Raw genomic sequence first — 25,943 nt, 5'->3', positions numbered from 1 at the left:
AATTGTTTCCCAATTGAAAATTACATGCAACTATATTTCTATGTGACGAATATTTCGAAAATATCAGCATCAAAAATAAATTATTGAAACACGTATTTAAGTTCATTTACTTTAATTGATTAAAACAACTAAGCCAACTCTTACAACTTTGCCAAACGCGCTACAGTATGCCATTTTGCTGTGGTAAGCATCCTTCTGCAAAGATCAAGACAATGAAGAAGCAACTTTTATATTACTAACTAAATATTCTTTCAATACCTTTCACCATATTTCCCCACAAAATTATCGATCAAAATATCTTCACTACGATAGCGAAATCAAGACTCGATTTATAATGCTCGAATGTTTGTTTACCTTATTTTTGATTGGAATTATGTATTTTCATTACCCCATTAAAGGTGTGTTACATTTTTCAATTGGTATGTAGGTCATTACTTGGCTAACAGTATGATAAATCAAAACTGAAGTTTCTGAACTAAGAACAATCGATTACTTGCACCAAATTTCAACCAATTAAGGTATTTTGCGATCGCGTACTTTTCCGTGTGCCAATAAAACTTGCTGCAGCTGCTCCTGACCAGAACTGTCATGATTTTTTTTTTAAATCTGCATTTGTCAGAAAAATCAATCAGTTCAAAATCTGTGATGAAACATTTGTTGTGGGCGGTCCGGGCCGGCCTCGAGAGTAAAAAACGGTTAAAATATTTGCCATCGAACGCAAAAATTGAAAATCGGTCATTTCTTTACGTTTCGGTAAAGAATCGTTCCGAAAATCGATATTTATCTATATGTAAATTTACCGACATGACATGACCGATGATGTAACAGGTGGAGCAAATATTCTCATTGACTCGAATCACCTTTCTTTATCACCTTTATTTTAGGCTCGATTCAGACGGTCCGTTACCTTCCATCGCAGTCAAAATTAGTTGAATAAATTCTTATGGAGACATTCACAAATGTCACCATCATGGAATGTCTACACGGTCGGCACGTGTGGATTGATTTCGATGGACGCTGACGTCCCGGTGACGGTAACGGAAGGAGACGGACCGTCTGCATAGTACTTTAGTGGAATGAACTTTGCTCAGAAAAACAAGTGAAATAAAAAATCTCGTGCTTCTTTTTTATATACCGTTCGAACTAGAAACTAATCTCAATAACGCGTACTTGCTTATGTCATTTTCCACCAATCATGAGCTGGTCCGAAACTGGCTCGGAAAATGGATTAACAATTGTCAGCTCCTGTTCTAGGTTGGAGTGCTTGTTTGATGGAAATTCGTCATGTACGAATGAATTATTTGATGAAAATGAAATTACTGGCCTTTCACTGTCAGTATAGCTCCTTCTCATTCAATAACTGACTTTGGTGGTCATACTCAAATGAGACTTACTGGATTCATCGTCAATCGAATAACTATGCCTGCTACTCGATCGAACATAAAAAAACTAACCCATACCCGACCGGAACCCGAGATCAATTTTTCTTCCAAACCCGAACCCGACCCGTACCCGAAAAATAACAACTTAAAATCTTTACCCGTACCCGACCCGAACCCGAAAAATGTCCTGAAATCCGACCAAATTTTTTAAACCGAACCCGACCTGTACTCGTTCAAAATGGCACCCAAACCCGACCTCTACCTGACATATATATATATATATATATATATATATATATATATATATATATATATATATATATATATATATATATATATATATATATATATATATATATATATATATATATATATATATATATATATATATATATAATTTTTTTTTTAATTATACCCGTCCATGCCAATTTATTTTTCTATGATCCCCATAGTTCATCTCCTCAATCCTTTATATTTTATAACTAATTTACTAGAATTTTATAGTTCTAATAATTCGAGTTGACCAGCCGATCACACACAAACTTGAACAAGTTTGAGGATGTAGGCAGGAATGTAGAAAGTGCCAGCTGATATTTTACATTAATTTTTTGTTTACATGCCATCAACATATGGATTCATGAGTTTACGTTTAATAATCGCGCTGTTCTCTCCGTTCGATAAAAAAAATCACGAAGTTCATTGAATTTAAAAATTTCAACAAATTTAATTTTTGAGTAATTTATGAACTGATTATTTAACTGCCGCATTTCTCGCTATTCTCGCCGGTGGACAACTATCAGATGTAGCATGACGCTTAATGCTCAAGCGCAGTCTGATCGCGTCCAACTCGGTTGGATCAGGAGCATCTGAATAGCCAGTTCCTGTTCCAATGACAACATTCCACTTTGTTATAATTCTTGCCTTACAGCTACCTTTTTCATGGTTACGACGGTTTCTATTGCGACAATCCGAGTAGAAATAGTCGTCAGTCTACAGAACAGAAAAAAAATGTAAAATTTTCGTATATTTAAAATTTAAATATACCAACGTGCTTGTTAATACAATACAAATAACCTTTCCACAATAGTATATTGCCACCTCCACAACTTTTTAATATTTCTGGAGCACAGTCCATAATCATAAAATTACAAACTGATTTATTTCAAACGTATGACTAGAATGATTTTCTTTTCAAAAAATTGTCAAGGTTTGCTAAGCATAAAATTGATCGTTACCATGGAAAACACAAGTTTCGTTACTTTAGCTAAACAGACATGGTAACTATGGCAATCCAAAGGAAATACACCGTAATAGCACATAGTATAACAACAACCAAGTAGGGATTTCAATGTGTGTAAGAAATTTAACGGTTGTTTTGCAAACAATTCAAATAAAATTCTTAGCGATGCGTTCTCGTTAACCGGATAGATGCTAAAAGTTGACATATATGGCTTTGCCGGCGTTTTGTTTCAACAAGACGACTTATGGTTTTAATACTATGGCGACCAAACAATTGGACACTAATTATACTAAGAACAATATTTTCAGTAAATACATGCATTCGGCGAAAGGGTTTTCGGCGAAATGATCCTTTCGGCGAAATGACCCGTTCGTCAAAATGACCAGCTCCCGTATTGTTACGTATGTTATGCTTCATTGAAGTATAGTGACTTTGTGAAAGTGTAATAACGTGACAGTGAAATAGTGGAATTAAATGGTACATACATAGTGCAACTATTCAACACAAATTTGTCAACATTTCTTTGACCTTTGCCAATATGTCTAAAATGTATGCCATTCTTGTACAGGGTGCAAAGTCAAAGTCAGACCAATCCGATAGAGCTCGTCAATCTGTATTCATTTCCGTTTTTCTTTCTCGTTTCCCGTAGGTGCCCTTCCAATGGTAACGGCTACGGTGTACTGCCTACGGTGGCCTCTCAAATGGTTCATTATCCTTGCGTACTCGATGCTGTGCATTTGGGGTTTGTACAAGGTATGTACGTCACCGTAACGAGTGAGCGTTTTTATGCTTTCCGTCAGATTGTAATTTCTTGACTTTCACGCTAGAAGCTTCAACTCTATTTTTATTTTCACAAACTTGTTCTCGTAACTAAATGTATTTATTCCAAGTGATTCGCAGCTAAACTTTTTACTCATCCGTCGTTTTGTTTTTTTTTTTTTGTTTTACTCGTACTTGCAATAGGCTCTGACGGCCTCCTCACCCTGGCAACGCAGACTCTGCTTCCTGCGGCCATTCGCAATGAGGATTCTGCTAACTCTCCTGCGAATATCCAATCTAGGCGGCGGCAGTCCCACCTCGCTGACACACGTTTTTCTGCAGGTAAGTGCCATCAGTACCGGAAGTTGTAACATTTCTAGTTATTGCTGGGGCTGTCGAGGCAGCAATGTGAATGAAAACGGAATGCCCATAATTTATGTATACATATCCATATCGAACTACGTTCATTACCGTTGTTTCCATTTATAGTTACTATATCCGTGCCATACCAGCACTGTTTTTTTTCTGTTGGAACTGATTATCAGCGCTAGAATAAATAATACATCGGGTGAAAAAGGCCATATGAATTTATCATGATGTTGATCCCAAGTCTGATTTTTGACATGAGAGAATACTTGATTGAAATGGTTGGTTATGACGTGTCCGGGTATGACGATTGTAATAACGTTAGGGGGCTGATTTCCGTTGTAATCATCACCCAAGCCTTATTGGAGGCAAGACGAAAAAACCGGGTGCTCTCCAATTCACACACAAATCGATAGTCCCACGACAAAAGGGCCTAACTGCAAATGACAGTCTCTTTTTGTTTACTTTTTCTTCCGCGATTTACCAGATTGATTTTATATATGGCGCCTCACCCTTCAAAAAAATTTTTAGGTAAATCAAAAGCTTTCGATTTATATAAGAAACTTTCAAGAAATTGCTCATTTACAGTTAGGCCCTTTTGTCGTGGCACTATCAAATTGATAAAGTTAATTATTCTTTGCAAAAAGTCAACAACTGAAAGTGTTCGTTGAGTTGCTTTCTCTGTCGTTGATTTTCTTTGACGAACCCCGAATTTTCCGAGATAGATTTATTTCGAAACCTTACGTTCTAAGTATTCAACTCAACTTCAATTGTACATATGTTCTCGACTATTGAGTGTTCTTGGCTAAGAGCAGTTTGTTGTTAAAGAAACTAACTCCGTAATTATTTTCCACTCAGTGTACAATTTGGTAAATGCCTCATTTTCAGAGCGTCTGGACTAGTTCTGCTGCAATCGATCGAAATTTGTGTAACGCGAATGCGAGCAGGAAGCCGTCTGACCCTACTGTGTCCTACGCTTCACGTAAATAACTTTGTTTGGAACATGTTCATGTGCTTGACCTTAAAAGGCTTTACGAGCACTTATGCAATAGGGCGGGCCTGCAGTGTCAGAAGTTGACAATGCAATAATTATTTATTTCTTGTGGGACAACAACAATACCAGGGTTTTGCTACCCAAGTTCAAATGAAGTCCTTGAAAAGGCGAATGCATTTCAATGCCATGTGTTCCACAGTTTATTGTAGGCAGTTATTCAACCATGCGACATTGCACTGTTTTACTTTATGTTATAAATTAATTAGTAAACGCGAATGTATTTATAGTTCATGAAATTTCCTACTGCTTTCTTTCATTTCAGGATGCCGTATCGGCAGCAGGCGGCGTAATCGGTGCAATGCACATACCGGAAAAATGGTTTCCCGGTAGTGTTGATATATATCTCAACTCGCACAACATTATGCACGTGCTTGTCGTCATGGCGGTCTATTCGATGCATCAGGTAAGGCTTCAAGGTTGCTTGGTTTCAAGTTCAAGGTTTTTTCAAGTGAGTGTAGTTAGGTAAGATAAATTTGACATATACGAATAAGGTGGCCATAACACCAACGTCTGTGATGTTTCATTTATTATGATCGATATATTTGATCTCTGTATCCCAGCGAAAGTCTATCGTTGGTCCAATAACCGTCCAATATATTGTGCAAAGATAAGTCAATTCTGACTTACGTTACGTTACACTAGTTCTGTGGAAATATTAAGGAAGTTTCGTATTACTTATTTTATTGATATTTAGACTAAATAAAAATCTGCAGAATACTTGTACTTCGTATAGCATAACAACAATTGTTCTTTTTATTTGTATGAAACACACAAACCGGAGATCGGATCCGGATGAAATTTCGCAGTAGCTTTAAAGATAATAATTCAAGTCACGATTAGTAAAAATCGGTTCAAGTATCGCAGAGCAATCGAAGTGAATGCTATTTTTGGAGGTTTTCTTCACCACTTTCGGTGCTTTCGGAACAGGAAAAGGGGGACTCAGTAGTGTCGAATTAAGTTTTTATGCCCACAAACTAACAAGCTCTGCGAGCTAGAAGAATTTATCAGACAGTTTTATGGGATTTGTATCTGTTTTTGACCATCGTCCGTGAAAAACTACTAATGAAATTGGTAATTTTCCACTCATCACGCTTTAGTTCCGGAACCGAAAGTCGGATCCAGATAAAATGTTTCACTAATTGTTAAGAGTTAGTCTTCAAAATCGGTTGAGCCGTTTCAGAGACAATTGAGTGCACACTTTTTCGCTAATTTTGACATATTACCATGTAGCTCCGGAACCGGAAGTCGAATCCAAATGAAATTCAATAGCAGGCTATGGGACCATGAGATCTTTCATTTGAATCATAGTTTGTGAAAATCGGTTCAGCCATCTCTGAGAAAAATAAGTGCATATTTTTTTTTACATTCATACACACATACACACACAGGCATTTGTTCAGTTCATCGAGCTGAGTCAAATGGTATATGACATTCGGCCGTCCGGGCCTCAGTTTAAAAGGCGGTTTTCACAGTGATTGCACACGCAGAAAAATGTTTTGTTATATCTACCTGGTACAGGCTAGCTCGGCCATCCATGGAAGTTGTCCATCAATGTCAACTTCCCTTTCTGAGCAGTGTATTGTCGGTAGCGGTTTCCCAACTGGCTAAGAATAATGCTACGGTCCACCTGTACAGGTGGTATAAGTCCACCAAACAGGTAAGCCGTGTGGCATCCGGCGGAATTATTTTCTCCCAAGAATTGATCCACTGGTTTCCTGTTCCATGTCGTAAAAGGCCACAAAAATAGGAACTCCTAAGTCAAGGTGTATTTCCGTGCCGAGGACTGAATGGCTGCAGGAGTTTAAACAATGCAGTCGTGAACGGAATATCTTGGGGTTTTCCCTTACTGGATACACGCAATGCTTAGCAATCGACTTCTTTGATCATCGCTTCGGCAAGCAGAGATTACAAAGCTAAGTGTCGATGGGTGTCCTATCCCCAATTTTATGGAACCTAGTCGCTGATGGTTTGTTAAGGAAACTTAATAACCTTGAATTTCCGCCTTATGGTTTTGCCTACGATTATCATATATTTATGACCGGTATAAGTATTACCACTCTCTTTGATTTAATGCAGCAAGCCCTGCGATCTGTCCAACAATGGTGTTGTCAGGTTGGATTATCTGTAAATCCGGGCAAAACATCAATGGTGCTTTCCATTCGTCGTAGGATAATTACAGGAGCTCGTCCGTTACAGTTCTTCGATTCAGAGGTCACTGTGGTCGATCAAGTTAAATACGTCGGGGTTATTCTTGATTCAAAACTGAATTGGTCTGCTCACATTGACTTCAGGATTAAAAGAGCTTGCATGGCTTTCGGCCAATGCAGACGAGCTTTTGGAAAATCATGGGGACTCAAACCCAGATACATTCATTGGATCTACACAACTATTGTTAGACCAATTTTAGCATATGGTTGTCTTGTATGGTGGCAGAAAGGAGAAGTCGCGACAGTTCAGTCAAAGCGAAATCATCTCCAAAGGATGGTCCTAATGGCGATGACAGGAGCATTCACGACAACTCCTACTGCTGCTCTAGAGGCGCTACTGTGCATTAAACCACTACATGTGTTCCTAAAACAAGAAGCATTATCTTGTGCATACCATCTTAAGGTTACAGGGCTTTGGAACAGTAACCCTTTAGATTATGCTACCAGCCACATTCGCTTGTGGTCTCAAATGGTTACTTGGGATGAGTATTTACTTGCTCCTAATGACCTAACTCTCACATGCAGTTTTCCTTTCAAAACATTCAATACGAGCTAACCTGACTGGTTATTTGGAACGACAATTTGATGGATTCGTATTTTTGTGCAAAGATTATTATATTGTTTTGAAGACTTACGACTATATCTCGACATTTGTAAATATTGATTAGATTTTTTCTGTGAAAGACACAACCTTTTCTATAGTCTGCCCCTTCCTTGATGATTTTTGTTGTAAACATTACTTTTGTAGGATCAATCATATAACTTATTCGTTCCAAACAAAAATCATATTCCATCGGAAGTTTTTTAATCACTACGTCATGACTTATCTTTATTTCATCACTAAAAAAATCATTGTTCAAAACATTATATGCAAATTTGTAATTTGCTTTAATTGATAAGGAATAACATAAATTTTTCCTCTTATCGCATAGCCCAGTTGCGACGAATACAACCTGATTTTTGTATTGCTCTAGCGTAATGTGTAAGAAAATGAAATTTTGGTTTTAGAGAACTATCGAATAATAACATGTACTGATTATGATGTTGTTTGACTAGTACTTCTAACTTTTCGGTTGGTATTTCATCCGAAAAAATTTTCGTTTACTTACGTTTACGCCATCCGTTAAGCCCTGCAATGCATTTTGACTGGTCTGCTAAGAATGGAGGCAGCAATAATGTTTCCAATTCTGGACGCTCAATTATTTGCAAAGAGTTGGAGTCGTAGCCGTTATCTAGAACAATATTGAACAATATCAAATATTAATTATCGATATATTTTAATATAAGGTTATTGTTGGCTTTCTGCGAGTATTCTTCAAACCGTGAACTTACCTAAAAATTGATTAATGCTTTCTTCTGACATACCAAATGAATTGAGCAAATTGCAAAGGAAAATTTGAGCTTCTGACAATCTTTCAACTTTCATTTCTTCAATGAGTTCTCCTTCGATCATTATTGCAAATCCTTTGCGCAATCAAAACACCGACACAAAAACACCTTAACCTGTATTCCAAGCTTGAAATGTACGACAAAATACTCAAATTCGGACCGTTTTTAGAATATTTTTCGTGCACATATCACAAAAAAATATCTGGTAAAAGTGAACAAAAAATTTTTTGTTGCTCGGCAACGTTTCCAGAAAAATATAATGCGTTGTTTTAAAAGTAAATTTTGAATAGCTTCAACTTTTATTGGGATTACAATCAACAAAATTGGATGTACGTAAATCAACAACTTTTATTTTTCAAAACAAGTAGTCCATATTTTTCTGCGTGCACATACTTTCTAGACGAGAAAGGCAAAAATCAACTGTTTAACTGTTTAAAAAAACTGAACGAACTACCGATGACAAACTAGTGTTCGGCAAATTTCATCCAGTATGCAATTCAACAGTCACTCAGCGTACAACCAAACCTAATTATTATTTTTACGTTTCGTCTTTGACTCATCAGTGCAGAGCAGTTCAAATTGAACTGCTTAGTGCTAAACTCGGCAGTTCAATTTGAACCGCTAAGCAGACGTAAAGTTTCTGCTACTTACAGAACACTTTTTGTTTTGCAACGGAGTGCAATGTCTTTTCTGACGTGCCGAACGAAAACGTGTTTTCGACTATTTCTGGCCGATGCAGGTCAATTCAGTTTGGCGTCAATCATGTTCAAATCCAAATTTGCACAAACTATTGGATTTTTTAAATTCAAATCAGCCAATTGGGTATGGGTATATTTCGAACGACGAATTTCGCGCCATTTAGAACTTTCATAAATTCATCCAGACTATCTTTTGAAAAGGATCAAACTATTTTTTTCTAGCTTCTAGTCGAAAAGGTAAAAATTTTGAAAAAAATATTCTTAATCGACCTCTACACTGAAAAAATCGATTTGCAAAAATAACACTATTTATAATTTAGATGAAATTTTGTTTCAGGATAGGTAATTGTTTCCTAACTACCGTCCAATATATATGGAATTTCGGAAATCGAAAAACATTTTCTGATGTCAAAAGTTATATATTATTATTATATCGTTTATTTATCCCCGGTTTTAACCTAATTCTGGTCGTTCACCGGAGTGCCAAAAGTCTTAGAATTGCATGAAATGTCGAGATTTAGTGGCATCTTGAAAAATTTTTTTTTAGAAAAATCGACTTTCTGGAATTCAGTCACAGATAGTCGATTTTAAAATTCTTTTTCGAGATGAAAATTTCATGGTGATTTTTCAAGATTTCACTAAGTGGACTAAGAAGGGTTTTGCCTTTCTATATAGAAAGGTATTAGAATTACTGGGAAAAGCGACTTTCGAATGGAGCCTCGGAGACCCATAGTGTTATATACCATTCGACTCAGTTCGACGAAATCGGAAAATGTCTTTTTGTGTGCACTTTTCGAAGATATTTTGATGCGCTCAATTTCCTCATAGATGGCTTAACCGATTTTAACAAACTTATGCTCGTTTGAAAGCTACTGTCGAGTCATTGATCAAGTTCAAAGATCAAATGGCTGTGACTTTTGGTTCCGGAGATATAATGGTATGAGTGACGTAACCAACAAAACACGTAGTTTTTACCGTTCTTATATATAGGGGTGCGAATATTTTGGGATCCCCTCTAATTTCGTAAGGCGGTGGTGCTCAAAAGTCTTCGGTTACATTACGTCGCCCACGATACGTCACTGTTTGCTATACTTTGAGAACTGTTAACAGTTACTCCCTAAGCTTTGCAGTTGAAGCTAATCGATTCCACGTTTCTAATATAAATTTTACTATGTTGAATTGATGTCAGCGTTGCCAGGTTACAGATTTATCTAGAAATTGCCAGATTTTTCTCACTTCGCCACACACTCCAACCTACCAGATCTTTTACCAGATTCTACAAATTTTCCCAGATTTTGTCAGATCTCACCACATGTACACATCGAAGCCAAATCTTCGAAACGAAAGCATAAATGCAATTAGAAACTTTTGTGTAAATATACACGTCGTCGTATACACTGTACCGATTAAGTTTTGCTTGTTTATTCAATAGTTTTATCACTTTTATTTAAAAAGTTAATACTTTTAAATACAATTGTTTCGAAAATAAAACTTTCAAATGAAAAGTTTAAGAGTTTTCCTGGTTAAATTTATGATTTTTTGAAACCTTTTAATAGCAAAGTTAGACATTTTTATAGGCACAATATTATTTTTTTAATGTGAATATTGATTTATACAAATTTCTATTCGATTTTATATGTAGCGAATCAAGTCTATAATAAATATTCTAAAATTAGTTCCTGCATTATTTGGTACAGCAGTGCGTCATGTTTCAAGACTCATAAAGGGTGATTTTTTGTTGTTATCCTTTTGGCAACACTGTTTTTGACAGATTACGCGTGAATCGTGTTTTGTGTCATTGTCAAACTTGTTCAGTTTGGTGTAAAATTTAAACAGTGCCTAGGCAAAGTTTGAGGAAAATCCACTTTTTATCGAAATATTGTGTTCAGCGACGAAGCTCATTTCTGGTTGAATGAATACGTCAACAAGCAAAATTGCCGCTTCTGATGTGAAGACCAGCCAGAAGCATTGCAAGAACTTCCAATGCATCCCCAAAAAGTCACTGTTCGGTGTGGACTATGGGACGGTGGCATTATTCGAGAAATACCGGCCGATATGTTGGAGAGAATGTGTCAAAATTAGACTTTGCCCATGGGTCATCTGAAGCGGAGCCGCAGCCAAAATTTGCATAAAATCATCCTCAAATATCGAATTATATTGATCGTTCTATCGATTTTAATAAATATTTCATTAATTTACTCAAATTTCTCGTGTTTTTATGAAAGTTCAAAATCTCCTAAAAAATCACCCTTTACAATCGCGACTAAGGGTACGTCTAACCAAATTGTTTTTAATCGATGACAAACAAAGCGTTATTTAATTGATGAACATTCGAACGATTTCCCAACTAGTTTTATCATATTAAAAAAAATTCAATTTTCTAATTGCAGGCAACTATCCAGGATATTGAATGGATGCGGCAGGCCGAATGCAGCGGCTCTAATCGAGCGCAACCATTGATAATAGATCCAATCAACGGGTCTCACCTGGAGCTATGACAACTTGGCCTATCCAGTGTGCAGGGAGATTATCCGAAATGTTATGGCTGTTGGTTCCCCTACACTCACCAGCAGCCGCTCCTGGAATTTTCTCTGAATAACTTACGAAGTTCTTCTCATTGAAGCACAGAACCCGGTAGATTGAGAAATCCACATTGATTGTTTTAGGTCACGAGTCGAAACGAAATTTTAGTCCTACCGAGTGACATTTGATATGATTCAGGAACTCGTGAATAACTGCAGCAACATTTTTCTCGATTTTTCCTTCTATGTCAGAACTTTCCAAAATAAATTTCGTAATATCTACATTTATCGGAGTTAAAATCAGATGAACTGTTCTGCTGTTATGTTCTCTGAATCGCAAGTTAAAAGTTAAAAGTAGCACGGCAATGACAGATTGCGTATTGCCTAGATAGGGTTTGTTGCTAACGTTGATAGTTATTCAGTCAGGTTTAGAATATCTAATGTATCCATTCGATTTAATATGATGAACACACAATTTTGAACTTCTGACTTGTGATTCGAACACATCTAATCCATCCTGTTTAATAAATGTTGCTGATAGTTGAGTATATTTTTCAGTAACAAACAAATATCAAAATTCAAAACGAGTTCTGATTAAAATTAAGCGCTTTTAACCTATAAGTTGAATTCCTATTAATATTTAGTAACGCTAGGTAGATCAATTGTAGAAATTGCAAAGTGCCCATTTAGCAATCTGTCAAACTTCTAAGTATCTCAGATGACAAGCAAGATTATTCCATACTTTTCGAAGTTGACTGTTGAAATCAGGAAGGCTGTTTATTTTTAATTTGGCAGTTTTTTTAAATGAATGATTATTGAGAAACTGCATACCCAATTACATGATGATCGATGAATAAATAAATAGAAAGTAAGAGAATTTTGGTCACATTTGCAATGCTCTATGTACGTAACGCTTGATTAGAGCCGTATACGTTTATTCAAGACTGCTCTCTTACGCTTTAAATTACTCTCACAATGTTCTGATGCTTTTGGGATTTATATCAGGTCTTTCGAAAGAACTAAATGTTCTGCCTGAATAATAAAATTTTTCAGTTTGTTAGATATTAGATCATTAGTTACAAATGCTTTGGAAAGAGAAAAAAATAGTTTTTTCAATCAGGAAATCATGATCATGAAAAAAAAGCTATGACTCCTAAATATCCTAAATTATTTATTGACACGCTAATCTGCACGACCCGAATAAGGATGCACTAATGAGTTCGAAGTGAACAATTTGTGTTTTTGTACATAAACCCTTAGGTTGATGTCAGAGTGAGCGCGGAACGCGATGCAAAGTGATTCAATGCAATGTACTGTTTTCGGAACGCATTCACTCTGACAGGTTTGCTTTGATCAAGTGCACGCGCACCTCGACGCTTCGCGTGACGATTTCACTCTGACAGCAACCTTATATAATCGGCATCCAAACTTTGAAAGAAAAACGGCAACGCTTCCCGCAGGTAACGAATTACTTCAGAATTTACACTTAGAGCTACAGACTCTCGTAGTAAGAAACTGACGGATGCAAAAGTCATACTCAAGCAATTCAATGTCAAAAGATGTTGCATTGTAATGTGCAAGCTTGTGAGTGAATGTATTTTTAATCGATTCTTCTGTCCGAAACAATCGTTCTATGTGCGAGATTTTTCTCGTTTCAATAACCAGTTTCTTGATATATAATTAATAACAGCGTAATGTTTCTATTCTGTGCGGAAACAATTATCAATGATTAGACTATTAGACTGGTTATTTATTAACTGAATATTTTAACACTTCTTACACTTGATAGGTTCCTTTAATTACCTAAACATTAGTAATATTTTGCGAAAAATGAAAAAAAAACTATGCTTCCTAACAACCAAAGTAAAGCAACAAAATGTTTTATTTGGTGATCGTTTACCAGTAGTTAGCAGAAATGAGGCGAAATTCGAATGCTATTCAAATCAATAAAATATGAAAGTATAGCAAACCACCTGCAAGCATTTTCACTTTATTTTCAAAAAAATGTTATTGTTTTGGTATATATTTTTTTAAGACGAATAACAATACTTTTCCGTTTAAATGTGCGAAATGACGTAATGGTCGTTTGGCTCCGAAATTCGACGGAAAGTTTGGCTCTCCAGAATATTTCCGCCGCTCTGTTACTATGAGAAGGGATGCCAGGTTCCCAGATTTTCAACTTTCTGCACAGATTTTAAAAATGGCTAAGATTTTCACAGATTTCTGAAAATGACACAGATTTTCAGATAGTTTTGAAATCGATCACGGTTTAGCACCAAAAAGTACAGAAAAAAAGCGACCGGTTGGTAATACTTAGACCTATTTTTTTGCTCACCAAAATGATTCAGATTCTCACAGACAGGTTTGACATATAACTGAAATGTTGGACAGGTGGATAATAGAACTAAAATGTCAATTTTGTCATATTTTTATATTCAAATTTTGAAATTGTCATACAAACAAAACAAGAATGCATGGAAAGCCAATAAGTTTGGCTAAAAGGAATTTCTTCCGAAAGATTCAAATGTAAATACGTTGCACACTGTAATCATACCAAAGATATAACAAAAGACACCATATTAACAAGATATCCATCTCTCACATTTCCCGAACAAATCATTGGCAACATTTTTTGTTTTACGAGTATGACGCCCTCAGGCGAGTCCGCCTCGAATCTAGTACATAGAAAAAGGAAAGAGAAATGTCAAATTCGTGCGCGCCAAAATAGTGATGCTATGCGCAGCTATACAATTGACATGATATGTTGAATGTGATGCCGTGCGATGGCGTTGCTGAACTGAAGATTGATTTCGCTCCAAGCTGATAGGGTATGACATAACCTAACCAAGATATTCAACTTCCAGATGGTGTTGCTAAACTGATCAGCTGGAAATAGACTGTTTTGGCAGAGCTACTTCAAAAGTCTGACAGCACTGCTACAACCGTTTCCGACAGAGAACTTCGTCTAGCGATTCGACATTTTCTGTTCTGTTCTGAGATTATAGTCTCGGAATTTTCACAGGCAGAATGAAAAATCATCGGAAGATGTAAAATCTGTAATTCATAATACAACTTTTTTCCTCCCCTCGATTCGGTTTCCAATCCAAACAAAAAATAGAATTTCCACAATCAAAATAAATGTTTGGATTTTTGAGCTTTCATTCATGTGGAATTCCGAATCAATGCGGGCTCCAGTGCAACAACCGATTCCGAATGAATTTCGCCTCAATCCGATTGGTTCGGGAATCTGTTGGAATCGAGCGAGAAAAAGCGAGCTAAATTATCAATTCGTTTTCTTCTTCTGCTCAGATTTAGCACGTTTTCATGCTGATTTTTAGTTGAGTTCCAAATAAAAATTTTACATAACTGAATATGTAAAATTATACCTACTTTGGATATACAGAACTAATAAATGTTCAGTTCATCCTAGAATTCCAGTATAAACAGTACAAATTTTCTGCTATCCAACAAAAAGGCATACCTTAGTCAGCATCGTCCATTCCTCCAGCTAAGTAAGTCACCTGACACATTCATAAAGTGAGCGAAAATTCAATGACATTTATATTGCGAATATTGATAGCGCTGAAAATTTGGACAGGAGCTTTTTGCTCACACACTAATATTAGTACGAACGCCACATATTGTTCACATCAGGGATGTCAGGTTGAAGGTTTAAAAAGTTTGTGCAATCAAACTGTTTCAGTGGCAGTGGAAAAAATTTCATTTTTAGAGCGCAAAAATGAAATTCAACTGCTCTAAGGTTGAAAATTTCAAAAATGTCCATTTAACATTTGAGTTGAATCTCTAAGTATCTGCATCGTTAATCAGAAGTCTGTAAATTCAGATTTAAATCTGCAAACCTAGTTTTCATATGCTGGGCTTATTTGTATGTGTTTGCTGCGGGAAACGAACTGTGCAAATAGTTTTCTCGCAGGAGTCTAATCAAGTATAAAATGCGTCAAATGCGGGTTGATCGAGCACTCAGAAATGAGCAGGAATCAAGGAGGCCAGACTTACAGATTAATCTGTATTTCACAGATTTTCAAATATGCTGTACAGAGTCTAAAATTGATACCGATTTTCACAAATGTTCGAAATTGATCACAGACTGCCAATGAGCCCCCAAAAAATTTCCATTTGCGAAGGAAAACACAGAGAAAAAACATTCCCGACAGAGTGCTTGAAAGTGCCAAGACTTTTTCTTTTGCTCACAACAATGATTCCAGACTGCAATATTCTTATGGGAACTAGACACAGATTTAGCACGGATTAGTTTTTGGATCGGTCACAAATTTTTGAAATTATGACCTGGTATCCTTGGTAAGAATTCATTACTTAGTTTGTCTTTGCGACAATGTGGGAAATGACGCCACTTTCAAAAACGTAAGTCGTCAATCTCATTTTTTTTTGGGAAAACTGTTTTTAATGTCGGAATGTGAAGTTACAGATGGTAGCACTTGAAATTTGAACAGAATGCCTGAAAAATGTTTCCCGAATCAACTGTGTCCTTTGTGATGCAGGTCACAGAAGACGTAAATTCACTCGATTTTCAATAGTTTTACTACTAAACGGTAGTTCATTGCCACAAAAGATTCTTCTTACACCAGGGCCACTATTACAGAGGGGCTGTGAGGGCACATACCCCTGAACCCACGGTCTTAGAGGGCCCTTCGGCATGACCCACCGAGCAAAAAGAAAAGGTCATTCACTTAGATTAGGGAACACAAATAAATCTTGCTTCTGGACCCATTAATACGTAAAAGCGGCGCTGCTCTACACACAAACTCTTCGTATTTTGTTCCAGCAAAATGATTTGCTTTAACTGATTCACTGAAACATTGTTTGCTGTAATTTCAGGGCATATTCAGTAGTGTTCTAGTTCTAGATGCATAATTTATGTCAGTTACAAAATTTAAATCTGAATTTTATAACAAGTAAAACTGGCAGCCCCACACTCTCATTGAACATAATTCAAAATTGAGTAACACTTCACTCAAATTCATAAAAAGTGCACGTACTCTAAACTTGAGTTACCACCTATCTACTCATTTTTGCGTTAAGGGACGAAATTGTCAAAACTTAAGTAAAGAAAAAAAATATTTTGTTCAAAATATGAGTAAGTTCAACTCAAAATTTGAGTTCCTTGCTCTCAAAATGAAGAAATTTTTCTTCGTAAATTTTCATATACAAAGTTATTCTTCTTTCTTTTGAATGCGCAAAATAGTGATTCGAACCCGGTTTCTTTTGAACGGTTTGGAGTAAAAATTGAATTATTTTGATATTCTTATGTCTTACAATCCAGTTGTCGTATGTTCTAGCCCCGACCTGGAAGGATTCTTAGTGTCAGTAGGATCCATAGTACTAGCCATGCAATGATTATGTACACTAAGAATCGGCTGCGAAGTCTGTTGAAACAGAAAGGCCAAATTCCACGAAAGGAATGTAATGCCAAGACTTTGCTTTTATGTTGCGCTTTTCACTAAGCATAATTGAAACCACAAAACATCTATGATTGACGTTGATTCATGTTTTAGAAACGGCAATGGAAAACGACGTATTCTTACATTCTTTATTTCGATAAGAATATTCCGAGAATGAAAACGCACTGAACTGCAAGAAGTATTTTTTTCACTCAAATGTTTAAAACTCAACGCTTACTCTAATGTATGAATAAATGCGAGAGAACTCATGGCAACGAGTTTATTTTACTCAAATCCATACTCAAATTTTGACATATTGTTCCAGTTTATGCATTTGAGTAATCGCAACTCAAACCATGAGTTATGTTGAAAGAGCGTGCAGCAGTGTTTTACTCGTGTTTCAAATACTCAAAAAATAGCACGCCATCGTAGACCAGTTTTAAATTTGACAGAATAACTGGTCGAATAAATAATACTAGAACGGCTTGCTGGGGATACATTGGTTCCAGTTTCTGCTCTATTATTAGGTTTTGCACGATGACGACACAAATGAACTGTCGATGAATCAAATTCATTTTTGACAGTTGCTGTGTGTTTGTTTTCTTTTGCGACTGCAAATTAAAAGTTGAAAAATGACGAAAAAGTGCCTGTTAAAAACGTGTACAACAGTGAAAAGACCTAAAAAGAGCGATATTTGTATAAATCTGTTTAGTGTGAGGCGATTTACCATTTTTACATTCAAACGATGAACCTCTGATGAACTTTTAAACTGTGAACATATACACGTTGACTGTCAAAAAAAGTGCATTCTGTTTATTTTGTGAGGTTATGTCATGTTCGTGCAAAACCTAATAGATCTTCCATATAGAACTTCTAGCTGTTGAATTTGCTCTCAGTAATAATTAATGTACTTTTGGGGTAATTCTCGGGCAACTATTTTGCACCTGTTTTTTTCTGAGTAGCAAGCGTGCAAACCAAATTTTTAAAACCGTTTCATTGATTGATTATCAGGGTAAAACAATAGCGGCCCTTACACGAGTCATTAAAAATGTCATTACTAAAAAATAATATCATTTTAATGAACGTGTAATGGTGCACTAATGACGAGATTTCTAACAAATTTGAAGTATATCATTAGTTATTCATCATTTAAAATGACATTTTTAATACTCGTGTAAGGGCCGCTAATGGCATCGAGTGAGTGGAATCAGTAATCAGTAATCAATAAAAATGACGTAAATAATTCTCGTGTAAGAGTCGCTTAAGTTCTCTGGGTCGAGATTACTGAGCATTTCTAATGTTTTGAGTAATTTTAGCTTTCTTTTTCTTTCTTATTAATTTTCTGGAACGAAGCTCGAAGCAGCCAAAATAAGGGAAAAAAACATTGTGATCCCTTTGGGACCAATTCTAACTCAGCGTTTTGTATCTACTAAGAGCAAATTCAGCAGCTGGAAGTTCTATAAGGGAGATCTATAATAGAACAGATACTGGAACAAACGTATCTCCAGCAAGCCGTTCTAGTTTTATTTATTCGATCAGTTCTTCTGTCAAATTTAAAACTGGTCTTCGATGCCGTTCTATTTTTTGTATATTTGAAACACAAGTAAAACACTGCTGGGGCTGCCAGTTTTTCTTGTAGTAAAGTCCAGATTTAAATTTTGTAGCTGGCATAAATTATGCATCTAGAACTAAAACACTACTGAATATGCCCTAACGTACGCATTCAAATTGAACTAATGGTAACGGCTTTTCAAGTGATTAGCCTGCTCCCTGGTTGAGAATCCATCTACACATTGTTGTGAGCAGGGCTGCCGAGAGGGGGGAGTTAAGGGGGAATGCCTCCGGGCCCGGCCTTTTTCAGGGGGTCCAGAATTCGAAGATTTAAAAGTATTTATTAATCAAATCATAAAAAGAAATATCAGTTTGTTTCATGGAGAGCTAAGGAGACTGCATTGGCGATTTAAACATCGACTGTTTTCCTGAGATTTTAAGTAAAACCCTAAGCTATCATGTTCTATGTTTTTTTCGTATTGCTGGTTCACCGTGGACCGAAAAAGTTGACCTTATCTTTTGGAGGAAGACGAGAGGATCTCGAACGGACGACTGGGTCCGGCCGTCCGACGATGCGGGCAACCGTAAAGTGCCACAGAAGCCAAGAATAAAGACCAAGTTCTCAAAGTGACCAGTCAAACAGCGAAAAAACTATTGGAATTTGAAAGCCCATTGTTATGCGGAAGAGTCTGTTTATGCCGACCGTATTTGTTCCATTTCAAAATTACAAATGCAATTAAAAAAGATAGTTTGGAATTTTTTTGTATAGTTATTCGGAATAAGCCCATAGGTTATTTTGAAACCGTATGTCTCTCGGTAAAAATCTTCCATTGCGCTTTGAAATCGAATAGTCTAATAATCTAATAATAGTCTAATAAATCATCTAATAATGAAAACGACTCACTTATATCTAAACGATTCAACGATCCAAAATTGACCGATTGACTCAGCTCCTGTGTTAGTTTCAAACTGCGAACCATCATAACCTCTAAGTAAGTTTTCCTTGTTCTCACAAATACTTTTTTTCACAACAGTGCTGGAAGCATCGACCAAAATTGTTGCAGGAAGTGAGGAGTAATGTCTATAATGATTTGCATGTGACACTGTATAAACATAATCCTTATAGGTAATCTTTCGCAAGAAAAGTAAAACAATAAAGCAATAAACGATAGTATTATGAATACCAATTACTAGTGATACGGTAAGCCCAAGTTGCATAAGTTTCCTAGAAATTCCCAATACCAAGTTTAAAGTAGTGATTCCAAAAAAAAAGAGAAAAAAACAGTAAAATAAATAGTTTTCATGCGTAGCATCTGAACTACATCATCAATTGGACTGTAATTTATGGTGGTAATTACCAAAGCTTCCTCGATGGTATGATTGTCTGGCTTCTGTCGCCCATAATCCCAACACTTTTCCCATACAGTAATGTAAACATATCACCAAAAACACATTTTACATGTTCATTTCCCTCAACGTTTACATTTGAAGAAATAAACAACCATGCCAATTCAGTTATAGACATTTGCAAAACAGCACAAAATATCATAACTTGTAGATTTGTTCCATCGGAAAAAAAAGAATTATGGACAGCAAAACAACAAAAAAAATACAAACTTTGTGATATAATTGTAAAATAATTGAATAGCTCGAAATATTTGACATGCCCTAATTATCTCTATTCCATAACATACACGAGTTCTGATTTTAAACACGTATTCCAAGCATTTCATTTTTAAGAACTTTTCCGCTGGATTTAATTAGGATTAGGTAATTTATTTAAGAGAATTTTTAGGAAAAGGTCATCGGTAGATATAGGGTTTAACTGGCAAACAATGTTATTCCGTCGGGAAAGTTCTTAAAACTGAAGATAAATTGAATGGAACTAATTTTACGTCTGAAAACAATTCTTTTCAATTCAAATAACCAATAAATGGTTTAGGAGTTCTAAGAGTTAAGAATCTCAGCATGAAACTGTCTCTGTAAATTAACAAAAAAAAACGAACAAAAGAATCAAAATGCTGCTTGAATACATTATAACTGCAAGCGGGGTCCGCTAAACATTAGTGATAAAGAATGTGTGATGGTTTGACATATTTCCAGTAGTTCCATTCAATAGGACTAGCTTAGAATGAAACATGTTTCTCCGAATTGGTTGGAAATTCGAACAATCGAACTGCAAATCTTTCTATTGGTCAATGATTAGTAACCGCAGATAAGGAAGAAAAGTTCGAAGACAACATTTATTAGTTATTCTACCACAGCTAAGTACAAGGCTAATTATTAAAATAAAGGTAGAGCGTTTGATCCATCACTGCTCCCATGTAGTCATTAGTCACGCAAGGATGAAGAAATATTCCATTGAATACCAAGTAAAAATCTCTTTACCTTAGGAAACAAATACAGAAATAAATTCTTTTTGCAATAAAATCAAATTTGTTTGACTTATTAGTTGAAAGCAACTCCACGCACACCAGGGGTCATGTCTCTTGTATAACTGATGTGGCGCAGCTACATAACCGAAGCCAAGATGGTTCGGCGGCACTCCGACCTGGAAGGATTCTTAGTGTCAGTAGGATCCATAGTACTAGCCATGCAATGATTCTGTACACTAAGAATCGGCAGCGAAGTCTGTTGAAACAGAAAGACCAAATTCCACAAAAGGAATGTAATGCCACGACTTTGCTTACAATTGTAGATTAACAAAACGGGCGTTAACGCTATCTTTCATTTGTCTTTATTTTTAAATCAATTCCAATTACGATTTTAAGACGATTTCAGGATTCGGCGAAATGGCATTCGGCGAAGTGGCAATTCGGCGAAATAACCCTTTCGGCGAAATGAACCTGATTAATCAAGGTTTTAATGGACTGACATTTGAAAGCTGTTTAATGCATAATCCAATTACGTGTTTCATAGGTAAAATGTAATGTACCGCTCATATCACATTTACCTATCAGTTCATATCAAATTTAGATACCAGAGAATTATTATTTTAAATATTGGTTAAAGTCAAAAGGGAGATTTCAGATTCTTATATAAATCTAGGAAATGGAAAAAAAAACATTTATTTCAGAAAATAAGCATAGAATTTCAATGGCTGAAAATAAGAAAGCGACTAATAACGTCGTGGGATCTCGAATTGGCAAGCCTTCAGAAATCATGTTGTCACTGCCATCGAACCGAAGCCGAAGTCGAGACACGAGAACTCCCACAACACTACAGATGCTGGTTGAGGTTGCATTACATGGGTCCAGTGTCTCTAGCTTCATACCGATATTGAACTCGTTTTTCGGTGGACCAACGACCTGTTTGAACACATGGAAACTTTCATACTGGAATGGTCCAGTCGATGTAGTAAAAACTACAAGGATCAGCCCCATGGGGTTGTTCGTGCCAGTGATGTGGAACAAGGCACCCAAAATTTCTAATGATGTACAATCAAACAGTTCAATCAATCGTCTTACTTTCGAATCCGCAATTGCAAATAGATTGATCTTTATTAGGAACCAACACCGAACACTTGAACTCAGAATATAGACTCTGTTTTTTTTTAAAGATTTGTATTGGTTTTGTAGCCGACCGAAATTACATCAATATCCCAAATGTATGCAATTATAAATTTGTACATACTTGCGATACGGATTTCGATATTTAAGCTTTTCTTCGCCAAGCTTGTGTTCAAGTTTTGTATGTAAGCAGTTACTTTTATAGCGTTAAGTTTCTCTACCATTCTGCGATTTCGGTTGAAGCGATAAACTATTTCTCATTATCAATCGAGTTCATCTTATATAAATTAGAAATTAACCTTAAACACTCAAAATTTACCCTGGAGTAGTTGTCAATTACTCAGGCGAAACGACATAACATGGAATTTCATCCGAGCTTGCATGACACAAGATCAGAGCATACCAATTAAAGTTTCAAATCGTTTTATGGCACTTTTAGTCTTGCTGTCTAGCAACAACCTACCTCTACCATGCTACCCGTAGGACTGAAACGTTAGCTATAATTTCGCTTATATTTATTTATAGATTCGCGTGCTTCCAATTTATTTATAGATTCGCGTCCAACAGCTTCGCTTTTGCATCGATTGACCAATCAGAGCGATACTTTCCCTTTGATATACCGCTTACTCCTTCAAAACCGATATACCGGAGATTTTTAGCAGATAAAATGGGACACTGCTCGTTTCTAATCAAAATTTCAGCCATATGTAATTGAAAATACGTGGCTTAATACATTCAAATCGAAACATAGAAATATTTCCAATCAAATAATGAAATAATATTAATATTTGATAGAAAATAGACTGAGCTGTAAGTGTTTAAAACCTGACCACATTTCTACGTGTATTTTTCCTTGAGTTTCTAATTTGAACCCTTATATAGGAAATAAAGATGTGTTCCACATCAAAAATTGTAATTAAATAACAATTCTCGCAAATATTTACACTACTTACAATTTGAGAGCCACTGTTCGCCACTTTTAAAATCGAGTTTTTCACACTGGAAATTCACGCAGATTGATTGTCACGTAAACCTTATGTAATGACTCTTTTCATTTTAGGGAATGTTCGTATTACATTCATTTTCGTAACGTAAAATATTCAATTTGACATTTGAAACCAATTCTCGGTTGATTTTTCATTAGAGCGTATAAGCAAGTGACAGTTTCTCTTTAATCACTCTCTCTTTCGATTATTGTGTTTTCGGCTGCTCGGCCATCCATGGAAGTTGACCATCAATGTCATCTTCCCTCTCTGAGCAGCCTAGATAGCCGTGTAGTGTCAGTAGCGGTTTCCCAACTGGCTAAGAATAACGCTACGGTCCACCTGTACCGGTGGTATAAGTCCACCAAACAGGTAAGCCGTGTGGCATCCGGCGGAATTATTTTTTACCAAGAATTGATCCACTGGTTTCCTGTTCCATGTCGTAAAAGGCCACAAAAATAGGAACTGGAGTGCTAGTGTTTGTGTTTGGGTAGTGGACGCGAAACCGCTAACACCCTCCGAGAACTCGGTTTATCAGGTGAAAACAGTGCGTTGTTATATCATAGCAATGTTCTTCCTGTGTTCAAGGGTGGTTTTTGCCCTATATTAGTGCAATTCTTTCATCAAAGTGACTTCTATTAGCAGTATTTTTGGTGATAAGAATACCGAAAACCGGCCATCTAATGGCCGCCATCTCTATGTTTTAGTTGATAGTGTGATTATTCACTACAAGTGCACTTTGCACTACCAGCTGGTGTCTGTGCGCGTCGGTCACTCACCGGCAGCATCTATCGCACACTGCCAGTATACAGGTTTGATATAAATCTCCAACACGATGGTAAGCGACCTTATCCGTGTATTGCATGTTAACACATGGCAATTTTTTTTTTGTTTTTCTTATTTCCTTCATTACACACTGGACAAGTCCGTTCGACTATTGTGGTGTGATTACAATATCAGTTGATATGCATACAGCATCTGTGTGGCTTATCTCGTCACCAGGATTTGCTGTTTTTTATATACAATTATATCTTCTGCGTTGATGGTACATCACAGAGCAAAAGATTTGGGACATATGTGCGCAAGTTCGGTATCATTTGTCTGCTGGTTGTTCTTGTGTAGTACCATTCCTCCTCACACAATACTATCAATACTAGTATCATCCAGCGTTAACTGCTAGCATACAGGTTTGGAATAAAGCCTTAGCATATTGATGAGAAATCTTCCCATTTCTCTCATTACACGATTTTACTAGTAAAACTAGTTGCTTCCAAATGGATTCGTCTGTTACATAGTGTACCAATACACTGATTCTACATTAGGGTAGTTTTTCACTATAACCGTAAAGAACAATAGTAGTGAAATTTAATACCATTAAAGATTATATCAGCGACTTATCCCAAATCGCTGTATATCTCTCTTTAACTTTGAACCGCCATAGCGAGTAGTTGGTAATCCTAGCTATTTTGGCATTAAAAATGCCTTACTCTTCACTATATGGGGCCGGGTGTCAATTAAAAGTTTCAAAAATAGTCGCGTAACCTTTTTGTGTCATAATTTTGAACGTTAATAACTCGGTCATTTGTTGATGGATTGTTATAATTTAACAACCAATCGATTCGGAAACTTTTAACTTAAACATGTATGACGACGTCTTTTCAGTATTTCAATAGCATACTATTGAAAAAATGGTTGGAACCGACCTATGTTTTTATCCACCAATCCCTGTTGTGCAAAATGACGTCAACTTCTTGTTCGGCATAGAAGGCTTTGCGTCATACATAAAAAACACCGTATCGTTATGCATAGTATGAAGAGAAATCTATAAATATAGGCTGCACAATATTTCTTTGCCTAGTTGATGTTTGACTGTGAATGAAACAAGTAGCTTGTCCAGTGAGCTGATGACTGGATTGTTCACTTGCTGGATTGTCGCTTTTGCATTATGTGTTGGTGAAATTTCCTGTTGTCTGTGCAACACCGTGTTCGCTTGAGTATCTTATGTATCATCTAGCTATTGAAAAACCGAATCAGCGTGGTTTCCGATTCTTTTGAAATATCCCACGTATTTAGCAAATTTTTGGTCGATTTTGCCATTTAAAATGCCTTACACTTCGCTTCCCGAGGCTGGGTGTCAATTTAAAACATGCAAAACTAATCGCGTAACATTTTTCTGTCATAATTTCTAACGCTTATAACTCAGTCATTTGTTGATGGATTTATATAATTCAACAACCAATCGATTTGGAAACATTTAACTTAAACTTATGAGATAACGTCATTTGAATATTTCAATTGCATACCATTGAAAAACTGGTTTGAATTGAGTATTTTATTTTGGTTTTCTGGTAACTGTCAGGCCAATTTAGAATTATTGGCGATAGATTTTTGGATCTAGGTGCAGCGCTTGTTCCTCGATGATTTGTTAATGGATTTTCCTAATTTAAATGATTCCAAAGATTCAATATTGTAAGCTTCAAAATGTTTTAATTTGGCAGCGGATCGGTTTGCATACTTAATAAAGTTGTATTCATCTTTTTCATTGAATGTGACTGAACAAGTTTTGTCCCACCAGGAATTAAACGCTTCAAAAGATTCAAAATTAAATTCTGAAACTTATCTAAAAGCGGAATCCTCGGTTTAGTAGTATAAATGAGTTCCACAGGCTCACATATACAGAACAATTAGATGCAAATATAGTATCAAAGATAAGCTCAAGGTAAGTTTATTTGCGATTTTACATGTATCGTTAGAATAGGAACCCTCGTAGAATTTGGTTAACCGCCAGTTTCAGTTCAATTATTATTTGCTTCAAAACAATAAGCGTCTGATGGTTACACGCGTTGAAACTATGACAATGTTC

At 36.1% G+C, this 25,943-nt stretch overlaps 1 protein-coding gene across 9 annotated transcripts in view; it reads left to right on the top strand.

Annotated features, from left to right (window-relative positions):
• LOC131425559 (progestin and adipoQ receptor family member 4) overlaps positions 1-21,023 on the top strand; it is a 59,714-nt gene extending 38,691 nt beyond the window's left edge. For all 9 annotated transcript variants that reach the window (XM_058587540.1, XM_058587535.1, XM_058587537.1 and 6 more), the window contains exons 4-7: positions 3,272-3,375; positions 3,586-3,723; positions 5,064-5,204; positions 11,486-21,023. In XM_058587540.1, coding sequence (XP_058443523.1) covers positions 3,272-3,375; positions 3,586-3,723; positions 5,064-5,204; positions 11,486-11,593 — 491 coding nt within the window. In that variant the 3' untranslated portion in view covers positions 11,594-21,023. The remainder of the gene's footprint in view (positions 1-3,271; positions 3,376-3,585; positions 3,724-5,063; positions 5,205-11,485) is intronic.
• The last annotated feature ends 4,920 nt before the right edge of the window (positions 21,024-25,943 follow it).

This window comes from Malaya genurostris, chromosome 1 (assembly GCF_030247185.1).
Source record: "Malaya genurostris strain Urasoe2022 chromosome 1, Malgen_1.1, whole genome shotgun sequence".
NCBI lineage: Eukaryota > Metazoa > Arthropoda > Insecta > Diptera > Culicidae > Malaya > Malaya genurostris.
The sequence above is the reverse complement of the archived record's forward strand: the minus strand, read 5'-3'. Positions and strand labels throughout refer to the sequence as shown.